Below are 18,040 nucleotides of genomic sequence, written 5' to 3' on the forward strand. Positions count from 1 at the left end.
TCATTCCAGAAAATCTCTCAGGACTTTTCTAAGTCTCTACTCTAGTCGGTGACCCAACTACAAAAATTGCCCTATCATAGTCTCTAAGAAAGTAACCTCAAAAGATCTAGTAGAGTTAGAAATGGTAGACTTCGATGTCATTCAAGGCATGGATTGGTTACATTTATGTTATGCCTCAGTCGATTGTAGAACTAGGATTGTTCGTTTTCATTTTTCAGACGAACCAATCTTAGAATGGAAGGATAGTAGCCTAGCGCCTTTGGGTCGATTTATTTCTTACCTTAAGGACAAAAAGATGATATCTAAGGGTTATCTCTATCATCTAGTTCGGGTTAAGGATTCTAGCCTTGAAACCCCATCTCTTGAGTCAGTTACATTAGTCTGTGAATTTCCAGAAGTATTTCCAAAAGATCTTCCCGAGGTTCCTCCCGAAAGGGAAATGACTTTGGAATTAATCTTCTTCCAGATACCCAGCCTATTTCTATTCCTCCTTACAGAATGTCTACAGCAGAGCTTAAGGAATTGAAAGAGTAGTTGAAAGACCTTCTAGATAAGGGTTTCATCAGACCTAGTATTTCACCATGGGGTGCAGCAGTATTGTTTGTAAAGAAGAAAGATGGTTCTCTCAGAATGTGCATTGACAATAGACAGTTGAACAAGGTCACAATCAAGAATAAGTATCCCATCCCCAGGATTGATGACTTGTTTGATCAACTTCAGGGTGCTAGTCATTTCTCAAAGATAGACCTCAAATCGAGTTATCATCATCTCATTAAGAGATAGTGACATTCCGAAAACAACCTTCAGAACTCGGTATGGTCATTATGAATTTGTAGTTATGTCCTTTAGACTAACCAATGCTCCTGCAACTTTCATGGATTTGATGAACAAAGTGTTCAAACAGTACTTAGACTTGTTCGTTATCGTCTTCATTGATGATATCATCATTTACTCTAGGAGTGAGGAAGATATGCAAGTCATTAGAGAGTTGTTTTGCAGAATCTCAAAGATCGCCAGTTATTCACTAAGTTTAGTAAATGTGAGTTTTGGTTGCAATTTGTTGCTTTCCTTGGTCATATTGTATCTAGCGAAGGGATACGCATAGATTCACAAAATATAGAAGCAGTGAAACAATGGCCCAGACCTACCTCTGCTACAGATATCAGAAGTTTCTTAGGTCTACCGGGTTATTACAGAAGGTTCGTGGAAGGATTTTTATCCATAGCCTCACCATTGACTAGGTTGACTCATAAGATGGTCAAGTTTCAATGGTCAGATGATTGTGACAAAAGCTTCGCAGAATTGAAAACTAGATTGACTAGAACTTCTGTCTTGACTCTACCAGAGGGTTCAGATGGTTCTGTGATCTATTACGAAGCATCCAAAGTTGGCCTTGGTTGTGTGTTGATGCAAAGAGATAAGATTATAGCTTATGCCTCTACACAGCTTAAGGTGCATGAAAAGAACTATCCAACTCATGACCTCGAGCTTGCAGCAGTGGTGTTTGCACTCAAAATATGGAGACACTACTTGTATGGTGTTCATGTAGATGTGTTCATCTATCATAAGAGCCTTCAGTATGTGTTCACCCAGAAAGAGTTGAATCTTCGTTAGATGAGATAGTTAGAGTTCCTTAAGGATTATGATATGAGTGTGCATTATCATCCGGGTAAGGCTAATGTAGTAGCAGATGCTCTTAGTAGATTATCTAAGGGTAGTGTAACCCATGTTGAGGAAGAAAGAAAGAAGCTAGTGAAGGTTGTTCACAGGCTTGCTCGCTTGGGAGTTCGCCTTATGAGCATATCAGACAGCGGTGTATCAGTTCAAAATGGGGCAGAATCGTCTTTGGTAGTAGAGGTTAAGGAAAAGCAAGAGAGTGATCCGATCTTGCTTGAACTAAAGGGTGCAGTCAACAATCAGAGAGTGGAGGTTTTCTCCCAAGGGGGAGATGGTGTACTTCGCTACCAAGGTAGATTGTATGTTTCTGATGTGGGAGAGTTGAGGCAGCGTAATCTTGCAAAAGCTCATAATTCCAGGTATTCTATTCATCCAGGTGTCACTAAGATGTACCGCGATCTGCGGGAAGTCTATTGGTGGAATGGCATGAAGAGAGATACAGCAGACTTTGTGAGTAAGTGCCCCAATTGCAAGCAAGTCAAGGTAGAACATCAGAAACTAGGAGATATGACTCAAGAGATCAATATTCCTACTTGGAAGTGGGATTCGATCAATACAAATTTCATCACAGGGTTACCTCGTACTCGCAGACAGCATGACTCAATTTGGGTCATAGTCGACAAGATGACTAAGTCTTCTCGCTTTTTGGCGGTCAAGACTACATATTCGGCAGAGGACTGTGCCAAGATTTACCTTACTGAAATTGTGAGGTTGCATGGGGTTGCTTTGTCTATCATCTCAGATAGAGGTCCTCAGTTTACCTCTCATTTCTGGAAGTCATTTCAAAAAGGTCGTGGTACTCAAGTTAACCTTAGTACAACATTTCATCCACAGACGGATGGGCAGACAGACCGTACCATTCGGACCTTAGAGGATATGTTGAGAGCTTGTGTGATCGATTTCAAAGGTAGTTGGGATGATCACCTTCCTCTTATTGATTTTGCCTACAATAATAGCAACCATTCCAGCATTCAGATGGCCCCTTATGAGGCTTTATATGGGCGTAGATGTAGATCACATGTTGGTTGGTTTGAAGTAGGTGGAGCAGCTTTGATAGGGCCAGATTCAGTCCTTTATGCTATGGAGAAAGTGCAACTCATTAGAGATAAACTTAAGACAGCCTAAAGTCGTCAGAAATCTTATGCAGATGTAAGGAGAAAGGAACTAGAGTCCCAAGTTGATGATTGGGTTTTTCTAAAAGTCTCACCTATGAAAGGGGTGATCAAATTTGGAAAGAAAGGGAAGCTTAGTCCTAGATATGTATGCCCTTACAAGATCTTGAAAAGGACTGGCAAGGTGGAATATGAGTTAGAGTTGCCAGCAAAATTAGCAGCACTGCATCTTGTCTTCCACATCTCACTCTTGAAAAAGTGCGTGGTTGACCCAGCCTCTATAGTGTCATTAGAGAGTGCGGTGGTGAAAGATAGTCTTTCTTATGAGGATGTAACAGTTGAGATTCTTGATCGTCAAGTTATAAGGTTGAGAAACAAAGAAGTCGCTTCAGTCAAGGTTTTGTGGAGGAGTCAGTCTGTAGAGGGAGCTACTTAGGAAGCAGAAGCAGCCATGAAAGAAAGTATCGTTACCATTTTCCTTCCGATTCCACTCCAGCTTGAGGTAATAGTTCCTCTTCAGTTTTACAGTCATTAATGTGTAAATTCAGTTTTAGAATCATGTTCCCTCAGTTTGTACTTCAATTTTTAACGTAATTGCATGTACTCAGAACTCTATTTCAGCTAGTTTAATCTTCATTCGAGGACGAATGTTCCGGAGGGGAGATAATGTAACACCCCGTAGCCAAAATAGATCAAAAATTAGTTTTTCTGAAAAATCTTCAGGTGCTACCAACGGTGGCATCGACGGACCGTATCCTGAACAACGGTCCGTCCTGCACCACGGTCGATTGGATCAGAAACTCCCAAAAATTTCAGCCTAGAAAAAATAGGTAATTCTTGGACGACAGACGAACTTACGGTCCGTAGGTCTAACGACGGTCTGCAGTCCATGACCGTCGTTCAAGACTCCCTTCAACCACTCTCTGACAAGAGCTACGGATGACCAGCATGGTTCGTAGGTGGACCTACGGTCCGTAGGTAGAAAATTTGCAGACACTTAAGGGGAAATGCAGTTGGGTCAACTTAAAATGATCATAATTCTTAAAACAAAATGAATTAGGTCTCCCGTGACCTACCCACAGATAGATAATTCAATTATCTTTCCATAGCCAATAATCTTGATAAAATCATACCTCCGAGTGAAAATTTATGCTCATATTAGTAAAGGCCTGTCGAACAGGCCCTTACTACAGACCCAACGACGAGGCGTCGGGCGCGCGATGAACCGTCAGTCCTGGCCATCGTGAGGCCCGACAGCAACCTTCCTAGGGGTCTTTTTGACCTTTCCCACTCCGTTTAAACCCTAAGTTATATTGTTTTGACCCTAAATCATCATATTTTAGTCAGTTTAAGCCTAGAAACATAAATAAAACATATCCAAGTCAAATCATTAAATAAAAACTTAGAAAATTAGAAGCAAGAGAGGAGAAAATAAGCTCAAGAACCCTAGTTCAAGAACTATACAAGCTCCAGCAGTATTAACCCGAAACTTAAGTATTTTTCCGTGGATCTCATCACCAGGTATGTGGGATTTCACTAGCGGGTTCCTTTCACCCATTGGGTCCTTAGATTCAGTCAGTTCTTGATTCTCTTATCATGATTAAACCTAGAGTTTCTAGAACTTTGATATAACTTCATTAATTTATTAAATATATGTTCCAAATCAAATTATCATGTTATTACTCAGATTATCGCATGAATTTCAGAACCCTAGCTTAGTGTTTCTTTAGTTCTTGAATTACACATGCTAGGTCATATATATCAGACACTTCAAATATACATGCCTCAGTTGTAAATGCATAATTACCAGGTTAATTGTTTCATTCTCAGTTTGCATGTTCAGTTTCGAGCTATCCAGTATTTACAGAAATTCAGATATAATCAGTTAATTTACAAAATTCATTGGGAGTAGCATAATACCGAGTTGGACTAGGGTTTAGCGTACCCAATAGTCCCTGAATTACTAGTCGAGTAGGTTATAAGTCCCCTCTGTGGGCAATCAGTTTAGTGATTACACCAACATGTCTTTATACCTTTGGTAGGGTATATTGGGTCCTCTTGATGGGGTGTATACATCGAATTCCACATTTAGCTCATGTGAATTTATTAACGGTTATTAGTAGCTCTCACGGTTCAGTCGGACTCTCTGCATTGACCATTTACTAGTATATTCAGTATTCAGTTTTAGCATATTATAAATTGGTCAGTGCATCCAGTTAGCTCAGAAATTAGCACATCACGTTCAAATTATTATACTTGTTTTTGTGCTTGTTCAGTTATGTTTAATTTCAGCTTTACTCTATCCTACATGCTCAGTAACTTTCAAGTACTGACGCATACGTCCGCTACATCTTCTCGTGATGTAGGTTCAAGTTCTCAGCATCCAGATCACGCATAGATCGATTTCCCGATCTCCAGTTCAGCAGATTCGGTGGTGAGTTCTTATTCTCCGAGGACAACAATCATGAGTTTCATTTCAGTCTTTAGTCATTTAGTTTCAGTTTTTGCTAAATTTAGTTGGGGCTTGTCTCAGTATTTCTAGTTTAGTTTAGAGGTTATTTTCAGACATAGTTAGATTCAGCTTAGTATTGAGTTAATATTTCTTTTGTATTAAATTCATTGTTTTCAAATATCTTAGTTATAGATTATGGATTTTTCCCATCTTTTCATTTTAAGTATGATTTAGCTTCCGCAACAGTTTATCATCTTTAGTATGCTCATGATCATGCCAGCAGAGTTAGCTTGGAATCACTTGTGGTCCTAGGTTCCGTGTCGGCGTCTCGGGGGTAGCTCGGGGCGTGAAAGATATCATGCACAGCTGAAGATTAACACAACTTCACTAATAAAAGACTATCCGCTTTTAGTAAAACGTGACTAAAAGTCACGTATTATAAAATGTTACTACAAATAACATTTTAGGAGTAAAGCATTACTGTATACTTACAGTAACATAAATCAACCTAATGTCGTTAGATTTTTAAAAAAAATATACCCTAAAACGTTACTGTGAAATACATTGATATTAATTTTGTAAGATTTTAGGAAAATATATTATTTTGGTAAATTGTTTTATATTATGGCTTAATTTTATCAAAAATTCTGATTTTATACAAGTAAGACTAGTAAACCTAGAGCTCTAATATCATACTATCAAAAACAAAAACAACACGTCAATATGGGACTAACAATATCCATATTGATCGATGTCATAAAAATTTCAATCAAAAATCAGGTTAAAATTTGACCTACAATGAAACGAAAACTAACATTTCTCTTGAGGAGAGGATCACATGCCCAAAAACTATCCCATGTATCGTTAAATTTGAAAAGAGCAATGGAATAGTTTCAGGGGTGGTTAGGCTCGACAGTGTTAAAAAAAGACATGTGCCTTAGGTCTCTAAATTTTAAGGGGCCTCATTTTTAATAATAATTGGTTATAAGTTATTATGTTTTAACAATTATTGAATACTATTTGTAAAAAAAAGTAAAGATTACATGAAAAATGAAGTGGATTATTAGAAGAAATTTGACATATTTAGAGTACTATATCTCATGAAAAAAAAATTAAAATAAGAATAGTTATATTTTCATATGAAAATTAGAAAAAATTAATTATATAAAAGTTATTAACAATTTAAATTTAAGCCCCCATTTAATTTTTATTTTAGGTCACTTATATGCTTAAGCCGCTCCCGAATAGTTTTTAAGTAATTGTAATATCTTTTTTAATGTGACTACCTATTTTGTTATTCATTTATCTAAATTGACAGGAACACATACTATTATTTCTATATTTACATTTTTCATTTCCTTTCACTATTTTATTCACTTATTATATACTGAATATTAGAAAGTCTACCAAATTTGCATTATGCAAAATTTATTTTGTCTATTTAGAAGAAAAAAAATCTAAGAAAATTTTGGTGTCTTCTTCCAATTTCAAGCACGACAATAAAGCAATATTATTTCAATATATACTAGCTTATTAAATTCAACAGAATATTATTTCGATATAGTTATCAATTAGTCAGCTTTTATTGTTCTAATTTTATATTATTATTTTTAATTAAAAAATTGCATTAATTGATATCATTCTTAATTCATAAGGTCTAAGTATATTCTAGTATCCTCCAAATCTCACTTATAGGATAACACTGAAGATGCTATTATTTTTCAATCTATTTATGTCAACTAAAACATATATACATATACATATATAAATATAAAGTTGTCTTTATAAAATTTGGTTTTAGACCTTCAATCTTATTGAGACAGTATAATAAACACTTATGATCTGATCCTTTTCAAACTACGCACGTAATAAAAGTTTAATGCACCGAATTATCCTAAGAAAGATGAGTTTGATTACTTTCTTGATTGAACCATTATTTTAGTTTAGATCAAAATTTTAGTGTTCTTTTGATTAATGATTACTACAACTATGTCTTTTCATATATATGTGAGTAGCTTATGCTCTTCATGCAAGGAATATGATATTGCCTTTTTCCCATTTTGGGTTTGGCCAGAGAGTGGTACTTGCTTTGTAACCTATATAATTTTGAGATATAATAGGGAGAGCTGTTGAGTAGAAAGCAAGCAAAAGAAAAGGCCAACTTTGGGTCTTCTTTTGGGATGTCAAGGCAAGCATATATCCCATATTAATTTTGGCAATTGTGTATATACATGACCTTCAACATGATGCTGTCCTAAAATCATCCTGACACAGAGAAGTAGTAGTAAGCTATGAATCTATCTATTAATATTATATTAAAAGTGGCTCCCTCGTCTTATTTTGTGTGACACTCTCTGATTAAAACAATCCTTCGATACTTGTGTAATTAAAATTTATTTCATTAAGGATGAGGCGATTTTTAAAGTTAAATTGTTCCTAATTATAGTAACGTGACAGCCTTTTTGGGACGGAATAAAAAATAAAGAATGTCACATAAAATGAGACGGATAAAATAAAATTTTTAAGAGGTTCCATAGAATTTTTAAAAAGTCATTTGATATATGTATTATAAAATATTGGGTATGTAGTTATACATCTTATTCAGTATTATAGATTGTCTACTTAACATATAGTTAATCATAGTGTTGAAAGTACATGGATTATTAATATATGAATAAAAATAGTTAAAAGATAAATTATTCTTAATACATCAACTCAAACAATCGATAAGAAATAATCCTATCATAACTAATTAGTTTCAAGATTACTAATTCCTACGTTAATTATGCACTCTAATTAATACTATTTGTAGCACTCTATCAATTGTCCCTGCCAAAAATGTTAAATTAAAATAATGTTCTTCTCATTTTAAAAACTCAATTTCTCAGCTTATTGGAAGAAAAGAAATGGACATGTGTACGAACCCCAACAATCACTCCGTGCTTAATTCTTACACATTCTATTAAACAATTCTTACATATCGACATGCTTTTTCACTAATATCACTTTACCAAAAATAATTTTTAATGATATTCAATTAACATCAATAATTTAATTACTGTTAAATATGTAGTTTAACAGTAATTAACACTTTTTCTACATGTTTCTAAAGGCTATAGCAGCAGATTGAATTCAATGATAATTAATTAATGTTGATAAAGATTTTAGTACTCTTTATAAATGTGTATATTTTTTATCGTAAAAAGTAATTTTTGTCATAACTTATATTCATTCATTCATATATATATATATAAGTTGAGTAGAAAGGAAGCAAAAGAAAAGTCACACTTTAGGCCTTCTTTTGGGATGTCAAGGCAAGCATCAATGGCTTAAAAGGTTATGAAAATGAGTAAGTTTCTCCTTCAATAATTTGTTGCAATCTCTGGCCTTGAGAAAATCACCATCTCTATTATCTCCAAGTAAGACACTCTAATTAATTTGCATAATTAAAAAAGCTTATATGATTGTTTGTTTGTTCCCTTTCTTCTTATTGCTCAAATATTTAAATTAGTTTTTTTTGTAGTTTGAATGCAATTTTTTTTTTATAGTCATCACTCAACAGGCTTCTAGAGTTTAAACATATAACATTTTTATGTTGATGCTATACATTGTTTTGGTTATACTATGATATGATTAAATAGTATTAATTTATTTTATGTCTAAGAAAATAACTAAATTATATGTACTCTACTATTTAGATAACTATTACATGGTTGTAGACTTGTGTAATATTAAATCCAAAACTTAAAAAGTTTGTATTATCTAAATATTTTTTTCATTAATTTAAATAATTTATTACCTCTTGGTTTTCATTTTTGATGGGGTAATTTCAGAAACCTTCTCATTAATAAGTCATATTTATCATATGCTTTTGGATTAGACAAAAAATGGAATGCTGACCTAAAAATAAAAGAAATATATTTTAGAGGATGTGAGCCATAAAAAAAATTAAGTACACTAAAACATTCTTATAATATAACTCATTTTTCGATACATTTTGGCAATTTTTTTTAATAAAATGACTAGAAAATTACATATTTTGTCAAACTATTTTTATCTTTTAGAACTCTTAAATATAATGTTGTCAACTATTTAAATCGCTTACTTAATTAACATTCTTTTTTCTAAAACAAGCATTCATCTAAAAGAAGTAAATTAAGATAATTTCAAACCAATGGTTAAAAAAAACATTCATCTGAAAGAATTAAATTAAGATAATTTCAAACCAATGGTCAAATAAACAAACTAAAATAAAAATATTAATTTCATACATAATACAATATCTTAATTTAACAAAAATACATATAGCTTACATGTTTAAAATGCAAAATACTTATTATTACTAGTTGGTATATCTTATGAAGTGATTAATATATTGGTTGGGGGGTTAAATATATATAATTAAAATGTATATTGTTTATTAATTTAATAATATTGATAGTAGCTTACAAATTATATTATTTAATAGGTGACTTATAATACACATCAACATACATTCCTTATATTATGTTTGCATTTCTTGAAGCTCACATAACCCCCAAGGAAATCAAAGAATCAAATCTTCCAGACTTATTAGTACTATATATTACTCACAAGTCACAACTACTACTTTAACATATGTGTCCGTTTGAATTGACATATTTTAGATATCTTTAAATTATAATATTTTTTAAACAGTTTTAAAGTGTTTGGATAAAGTTAAGAAGTATTTATATAAACACTTTTTTTAAGGCAAAAAAAAAAAGCTAAATTAGAAATTGTAATTTATGATTTTTAACTTGTAATCATAAGTCATAAGTCAATCCAAACCAGACTGTTACTGTTGCTTCTAATTGTTGTTGTTGTTTCAGAGACAAATAATATATCACTAGTGGAGGAGAAGGATCATGAAAATATCAACTTATCCTCACTCCATGCTATATGTCTTAAGACTTCTTTTCTGTTTTGGAGCTTTATTCATTATATATACTGGTATGTACATTCTATTCTATTACTCCTTCCACGGAAGTATTTAACTGGGTACAAAGTTTAAGAAATATAGATAATTTTTTGAAATTTCATATCATATTATATTAAAAGTAAGATAACGTTTAAAATTTATTTTTTCTAATTAAACACTACAAGAAAACTGTGAATTATATAGAATTTTTCTTGGAAATTAGTATGAAAATTTGTAGGAAAATAAGTTTCATCTGAATTTTCATACTAATCCCCAGGAAAATTCTCGTGTAGTGAAAAAATGTAGGTGTACTATAGCAGGAAAAGTTTTTCACATTCACTTATGCATAATATTTCATAACTTAACTATGATAGATAATATATGAAAAGCCTAAGTTATATATACTTGACAATATTTACTACTTTAATTTACTTTGTAAGCAATTAATGATTATCGAGAAATTTATCTGTAATTACTTTATAACTGATTTAGTTATGCAAGTTTATTTATTTCGTATATCATCAATGCATAAAATTTAAAATCATCATTAACATGTATTCTCATATTAATTATATCACTTTGACACTAATATCGATAACTTATAAAGGCATAACACATGGACATGTTCTTTAGCTTAACATCAGCTGAGGTCATGCTCTTCAACTTTAGACATGTATAAATAAAAAGTAAATTTATATAAAGTTGAACAAATAGATACACACGTTCCACTCCTACTTGGCAATTCGTGTGAGACGTCACACGTGGACACCTTTATCTACTTATTCAATTTATCTTATACAAATTTAAATATCGACTTGTGTATATCCCAACTTAGTGCTTCTACACTACTTACTATATTATTTTGCACTTATACATATGAAACAGATGCTAGAAAATCAAATGGAATGTCACAAAGTTCACAAGAAATTATCAAAATCAATGGTTTGAAACATTTTAACATGTATTTACCTATGGCTGGTTCATCCTATGGTGTTGGTTCTCCCTTCAATTTACCACCTTATGATTCACTTCCTCCAATACCAAATACCCCAACAACACCTTATTGTGTCAATCCACCACCAGCCAATGGCAATTCTGGCCCAATTATAAACCAACCTTCAAGCCCATCAAATAGCCCAATAATAAACCAACCTTCAAGTCCATCATCTGGCCCAATTATAAACCAACCTCCAAGCCCATCATATGGCCCAATTATAAACCAACCTTCAAGCCCATCATCTGGCCCAACTATAATCCCAAGCCCACCACCCCAATTTCTTCCTCCCATAATAGTTCCCAACACACCCCAATATGTTTCACCTAATCCTCCCACTAATGTTCCTAGCCCAACTCAACCTATTTTTAGTCCACCTTATTATTATGAACCTAGTCCACCAAGATATGTCCCAATAAATCCACCAAGTTATGATGTCCCAATTAGCCCACCAACAGGGTATTTCCTACCGCCGGTGGTGTATCCACCACCGGCAGTGCCTCCTCCGCCACACATCGCAGATGCTATTGCTCTATGGTGTGTGGCGAAGCCGTCAGTACCGGATCCAATAATACAAGAAGCTATGAATTATGCTTGTGCATCTGGAGCAGATTGTGATCAACTTCAGCCCAGTGGGTCATGTTATCAGCCTGATACTTTATTTGCACATGCATCTTATGCGTTTAATAGCTATTGGCAAAGAACTAAAATGGCTGGTGGCACTTGTGACTTTGGAGGGACAGCTATACTTGTAACCGTCGATCCTAGTAAGGCATTCATTTGTTTTAATTAAGATTAACACGTTTGAATCTGAATGCACGTCTGAATACAATCGTTTTCTCTTAACTTGAACAGGTTTCGATGGATGCCGATTCATCTACTATTGATCAATAGATGAAATGAAGACTGAATTAGGTTTTTGATCCATTTTTCTTTGCATGGAAAAGTTCAAGACAAATAAGACTAAAGTTTTGTAATTTTGAACAAAATATTTAGGTGGATGTATGTCTTTGGACTACTTCAACGCTTCTCTTCCACATTAAAGGAACATGTCATTTCCTAAATTTTAAATGTAAATGGAAAAATATCATTCGGATTTGACATTATCCTTAATAGTGAAACTCCTAACTTAAAAGTTAAATTATTATCAAACTATCCTTTTGAATTGATCTAAAATCTATATCTTTTTTATTTTAAAAAAAAAAACAAAAACCTAATGCGCTTGAAAGAGTAGCCCAATACTTCGGAGTCAAGTCCATCACTGCAATAAATATGCATATTAACTAGAGTTGTCAAAAAAGGTCAGTCCAGCCCCAATTGGCCCAAGCCTCATGAGCTAAGGGATTTTATGGGCTGGGGCATACCGAACCTTCATTTGGAAATGTCGGAAAATGTGCAACCTAACCAACCCTAGAAGGGTTGCGGGCAAGCCCGTCTTATTTTTCTTTTTTTTTTCTTTTCAAACTCAAAATTCTACGATATCAAGAAAATGAGAAGATTTTCAAATCAAATATGGCAAATAATGGTGTTATTTCAATAACACTAGCAAAAAATCTAGTGTGATTAGCATGTATCTAGGATACTAATTACAATTACATGTATCTAGTGTAATGCATCCGAGATACGTAAGCGAGATACGAGAGTGGCGAGCGAGATGAGAAGGAGGCGAGAGCGCGGGATTTGTCTATGTATCCTAGATACACACGAATCCACGTGGAGGATAGTGTATCTAAAATAAATTACACCTAATTTTGAGTCTATGGATACCGATATATATGTATCTAGACGTACCAAAAATCTGGTAAGATTCATAATATTGCAACATAGTGCGCATCTAAGTAACTACCTCATACACTAGTGAAATTTTTGCAAGTTATCCTTAAATAAATAGTTTTGGCCCATGGACCAACTCCGGTCCGGTCTTTATAATCAAGCCTCAAGGGCCAAAGACTTATATTGGTAGGCTTATAAGCTCTAGTTTTAAATGTACTATAAGAATCATATATATATATGTGTGTGTATGATAATATTTAACTCTTTACAACAAATCAATTTAATAGTTCAAACATTTGTATTCATGATATTAATCTAATTCAAATATCATTTTGGAGGCAATATTTATTAATTGGAATGGATACAGGTAATATATGGTTAAGAACCTTGAACCTCTCAATCTAAGAAGAGTCATATAGAGAAAAATAAAAATAAAAAAGGTGAATAGGGAGGTAGAGCTTTCTGAAATTCCAAAAATATAAAGAAAGGTAAGAGGAGGGGTAGGGGTTGGGTTGGGGGGTGGGGGTGAAGAAGGAAGAATATATTCATTTTTTTGGGAATAAATTCCTTCTAAGGAGTATAAAGATGCTTGAAATCTAAGCAAACATATTGCACCCGGAAAGTTTGTCTAAATCAAATCCCTTTATCCTCTAATTTCTTACTATTATTTTAATTATCATTCATACCTTCTTTATTACTATACTATATAATATAAGTTTTCCAGACAGACTATAAGCAAGCACTAAAAGTTGAGTTTTAACTTTTGAATGCTTTTGATATACTATATAATATACATGTATTTAAATATCAATTTTTCCCCCTTTATAAAAAAAATCAAGAATAATATAGTTAAGTCATGAAACAAAATAAAATGAAAGTGTAAAAAAAAACAAATCCCCCTTTTCCTTTTTAAATATTTAAATATTTTCATCATTTATCAATTTAAATAATAAATAACATTCATTTTTAAGTATTTAGTAATAACAATTATATGAGTGATTTATAATTTTATTTGGAGAAAAAAATAAAATTAATTTGAAGAATAGAATCTTTCAATTGATTGTGAAAGAAGAAAGCATATATTCGTTTGGGAGGTGGGGTTGAATAGATGAGGCCTTCTTCTTTAGATATTTTTATAGTTACTTATTTGCATGGCCACGAGGAATACAAAGTGAAAGTGTTAAGTGATAAAAAGATAGCAAATTAATTAGTTTTTATTCTTATATATTTAGTTGGGTTAATAGTTAAACAATCATGATTAATAACTTTTAAAAACAATGAATATAAAAATTAATAAAGAGTGGTAAAGTATTTACTGACATTAGTTAATTGTATATAGGTTTTAGGCACATTTACAAAGAGTGTTAGTTGTCACTAATAATATATATTTAGGGACAATTAAGCTATTATGGTTAATTAATTGCCGCTAAAGATTATTTTTAGCATAGTATTACCGACTTACCGTGAGACTTGAACTTATTCAATACTAAAACGTTGCCATTTTCTCTCTGAAAAATATTCATTTGCTATTCCCATAGTTTCTTTTTACAGAATAGTTAGAAAAGAAACATAGTAATTTTTACAAACATAATGCGAGATTTTTTTCCCATCATGCATTTTTCCGGCAAACTCATTCGATGAGAAAAACAATATTCTATAAGACAAAATTTTCACTGATTTACGAACGATAGTAAAACCCCATTGTTTCTAATAGTGATTAATTACATGACCATATTGAAAATATGTGATTGTATAATCAAGCGCTAGCTAATCTATAAAATTTACAACTATATATATGGATAATTAATCAATTTTGTCTTTCATAGGTTATAAGTAATTTCCTTGTTTGGAATCCAAGATAATTTATCAACTCAAGAATCTTTGGAGCATGAAATTGGAGTACCAGCTAGTATACATAATTTTTATTTATTTATTTTTCATCGGGTTTTCAAACCTGCAAAATCTATTCGCGGATAACACACCCAACAAAAGTTTTTTTAAGCTCAGACTCTAACCCAAAATATTTAATTTAGAGCGAAACAATTTCAGTAACTATACCACAAATTTATGCTTTGTTGGGCTAGAAATAAGTGGTGTATGTATAGGTAAAAATAGATTATTATTACTAGAATATATGTAAAGTAGTAAAGAAGTTATTAAAAAATGTTCAATGATTAAAAGTGCATGGGAAGTTATATTAGTTGTTTTGAATAAACATGCATGCAAAAGGTAGGTAGAGCTAGGGTAGTAAATAGAGTTAAAGAGTCGACAATCTTCTATTCCACAAAAGCTTATGAGAGTATAGAGTTTTGAGACTCCCAAGAAAAGCATTACTACTAAAAATTACATATATATAAAAAAAATAATATATATATATATATATATATATATATATATATGGGAAAAAAAAGAAGAGAAGTTTAAGCCTAGAAAGAAAAGCTGCACAGTCTGTAATTGCTTTAGAATTTCTGTTGGTTAACCACCTTAATTACCAATTAATCCAAGTACCAATCCGATCGAGTCTCAATTTATATGATATTATTTGACGTGATGTAAATCTAAAATTTATGACCTGAATATGATAATAGATCATTTCATTAAATATAAAAATCAAATTTCAATGTTAATTCTTTTAGTTATAAAAAAGTGATATTCTTATTAAAATCACATAAATTAATACGAAAAGAGTAGTTAATATGAGTGATTTTATAAATAACAATATTATTTAATATACGCTTTAATTGATAATTTTAGTGAAATACTATACGTAATAATCAACATGTTATAATAATTAAATTATGCAAATAGTGTAAATAATCTTTACACCATTATTAATATAAATAATGTAAACCGATATTTTTAAGCATATCGATATGGTACGAATTCAGAACAGAAGATTCTAAAAAATAACTTTGAAGTGTAAATATACCAGTATAATGTACATTGCAATATAAATATATTAGGGCAAAATCAAACTTTTAGTTGTTTATACATGATATACTTAATAAAATACAAGAAAAGAAAAAGTTTGCAATAAAATATTTTAGCGTGTTTAGGGATGACAGTGCTAAGTATGTGGAACTGTATTACTTTGATATTAAGAAAATATATTAGACATTTAAGTTATAATCTTAAATTTAAGGTTGTGGGTACAATGTGTCAATTTTTATTTTTATTTTTTTAAATTTTATTATAGGAAACATATATGTCACGAAGAATGTTGAAATTTAAAGTTATTAAGAAAAATTATCTGACAATTGAAATTATATTTGTTATAATATAATTATAGTGTAATTATATGCGTATTTTTTTTATTGCAAAAGTGTAATTACATAGTTAAATTAAAAATTTAAAAATGAAGGTTAATTATCAAAAATAGAAATTAATATTTGATAAATATGTGCCTTTATAAATAATATTAAATTAGATATCTAAGATACATATTATTTCTTTACAAAAATGTTAATATATTAAATAAATATATATTTGTAATTAATATTTTGAAATGATTGATATATTTCTTTCAAATTAATAATATTTAATTTAAATTATATGCTATAAGTGTACTGATTTTATAAGAATATCATGTACAATTTGTTTAAAAGAATATATTATAAATATAATTGATATAACGTAAATTTATTTATAGTGTAGGAATAATCACAATAAAAAAAGATATTTGCGTAGAGATAATCAATTTAGATTCAAAATATTGCAGATAAATGACAATTATATTATCTACTACAAATATCTTTACTTTTTTTTAGTACAGATATCAAAGAAACTATACCATAAACTTTCTAAATTCCTTTTAATATAATATGATATTTATTCTCTCTTTTCTTAACTAAGAAAAACACTTTATATTTATTTCACAGTAAAAATAGGTAAAATCGAATTTAAAGTCACTGCGGTTAATTTTAACTTTTTCTTCTTAAAACTTACATAGGTGCTCGATCACACTTTGGTGTAAAAATCATTTTACCTCAAATACCTTTTTTTCCCTAATAATTTACCTAAAACACCGTGTTATTTTAGTCTGTTTCAAAAGAATGTTATTTTTTTAATTCAAAATAATTTAATTCTAAAATTTTTGTTTTACTCGTAAGTCATAATGACAGCATTCATAATCACATAAATATTTGAGATTTATTTTAAACCATAAATTTTAAATATTATTTTTCATTGTTTAATATTTATGTCAGATTAAGCGTGTCACGTGAATCAAGAAAACCACAAGCTACAGGCACTCTATTAAAACATCGGCATTGTGGCATAAGGATCTCCAATCGTTCGATGATCTATCAAAAATAATTCTCCTAAATTAAAAATATAAACGGACTTTCAAACGCTATATAATCAAAAAGCATTTAATTTAAGGGTAACGCTAGCTCGATAGAATATTGATTAGAGTTTGGCCAGAAATTTAAAAAATCTATGATATTCTTTTTATTTTAAAAATAAATTAATTTTTTTTAATTAAAAGATATTATAAAATGTAACGACCTGTTTAGTCGTTTTGAGCAGCAGATTTTATTTCTGGAAAAACAGGTTGAGACAACGGAACCCACGACGGAACGTCATGGGCACGACGGACCGTCGAGGGTGTCTCGTCCCAAAACACTTAGAAATTCTGAAATTTGGGTGCTGAAATCGACTCTCTGAACTCTGTGACGGACCTGCAGGACGGACCGTCACAGGCACGACGAACCGTCATGATCCACCGTTTCAAAACACTTCAAATCTTGAGAATTTGGTACAGGGAACGATTCTTTGAACGTCGTGACGGAAGTGCAGGACGGACCGTCGTAGGTACGACGGGCCATCACAGACTCCTTAAGGAAATCGAGTCTCTGACAAACCTGCATGACGGACCGTCGCAGGCGCGACGGGCCGTCACAGGTTGCGTAATCCCAGTTGAAGTCGGAATTCTGGTTAAGTTTTAAAGGGGCGTTTTGGACTATTCCTGCTATAATTATATATTTCGTGGGTCTATATTAATAACTCAATTTCTTGGGGGATAAAAGAGGTAACCTTAAGTTAATTAGTGGGCTATTATTGTCATCTTTTATTCTTAATTATATACTAATTAG

At 31.7% G+C, this 18,040-nt stretch overlaps 2 protein-coding genes across 3 annotated transcripts; both read left to right on the forward strand.

Moving 5' to 3' along the window:
* The first annotated feature begins 1,647 nt into the window (after positions 1-1,647).
* LOC138340181 (uncharacterized) lies at positions 1,648-3,225 on the forward strand. The gene is made up of 3 exons (XM_069291874.1): positions 1,648-2,036; positions 2,268-2,584; positions 2,825-3,225. Exons 1-3 carry the CDS (start codon positions 1,648-1,650, stop codon positions 3,223-3,225), a joined length of 1,107 nt encoding a protein of 368 aa, XP_069147975.1.
* Positions 3,226-8,467: 5,242 nt separating this feature from the next.
* Positions 8,468-12,315, forward strand: LOC101250192 (36.4 kDa proline-rich protein). 2 transcript variants are annotated; one of them, XM_026028739.2, is made up of 4 exons: positions 8,468-8,590; positions 10,092-10,212; positions 11,066-11,941; positions 12,030-12,315. In XM_026028739.2, exons 2-4 carry the CDS (start codon positions 10,128-10,130, stop codon positions 12,059-12,061), a joined length of 993 nt encoding a protein of 330 aa, XP_025884524.1. In that variant the 5' UTR covers positions 8,468-8,590; positions 10,092-10,127; the 3' UTR covers positions 12,062-12,315. The 2 variants fall into 2 exon arrangements, with proteins under 2 accessions (XP_025884524.1, XP_004252142.2); XM_004252094.5 differs by having other exon boundaries at positions 8,530-8,660.
* Positions 12,316-18,040: the final 5,725 nt, after the last annotated feature.

The sequence above is a fragment of the Solanum lycopersicum genome, chromosome 12, assembly GCF_036512215.1.
Source record: "Solanum lycopersicum chromosome 12, SLM_r2.1".
Taxonomy (NCBI): domain Eukaryota; kingdom Viridiplantae; phylum Streptophyta; class Magnoliopsida; order Solanales; family Solanaceae; genus Solanum; species Solanum lycopersicum.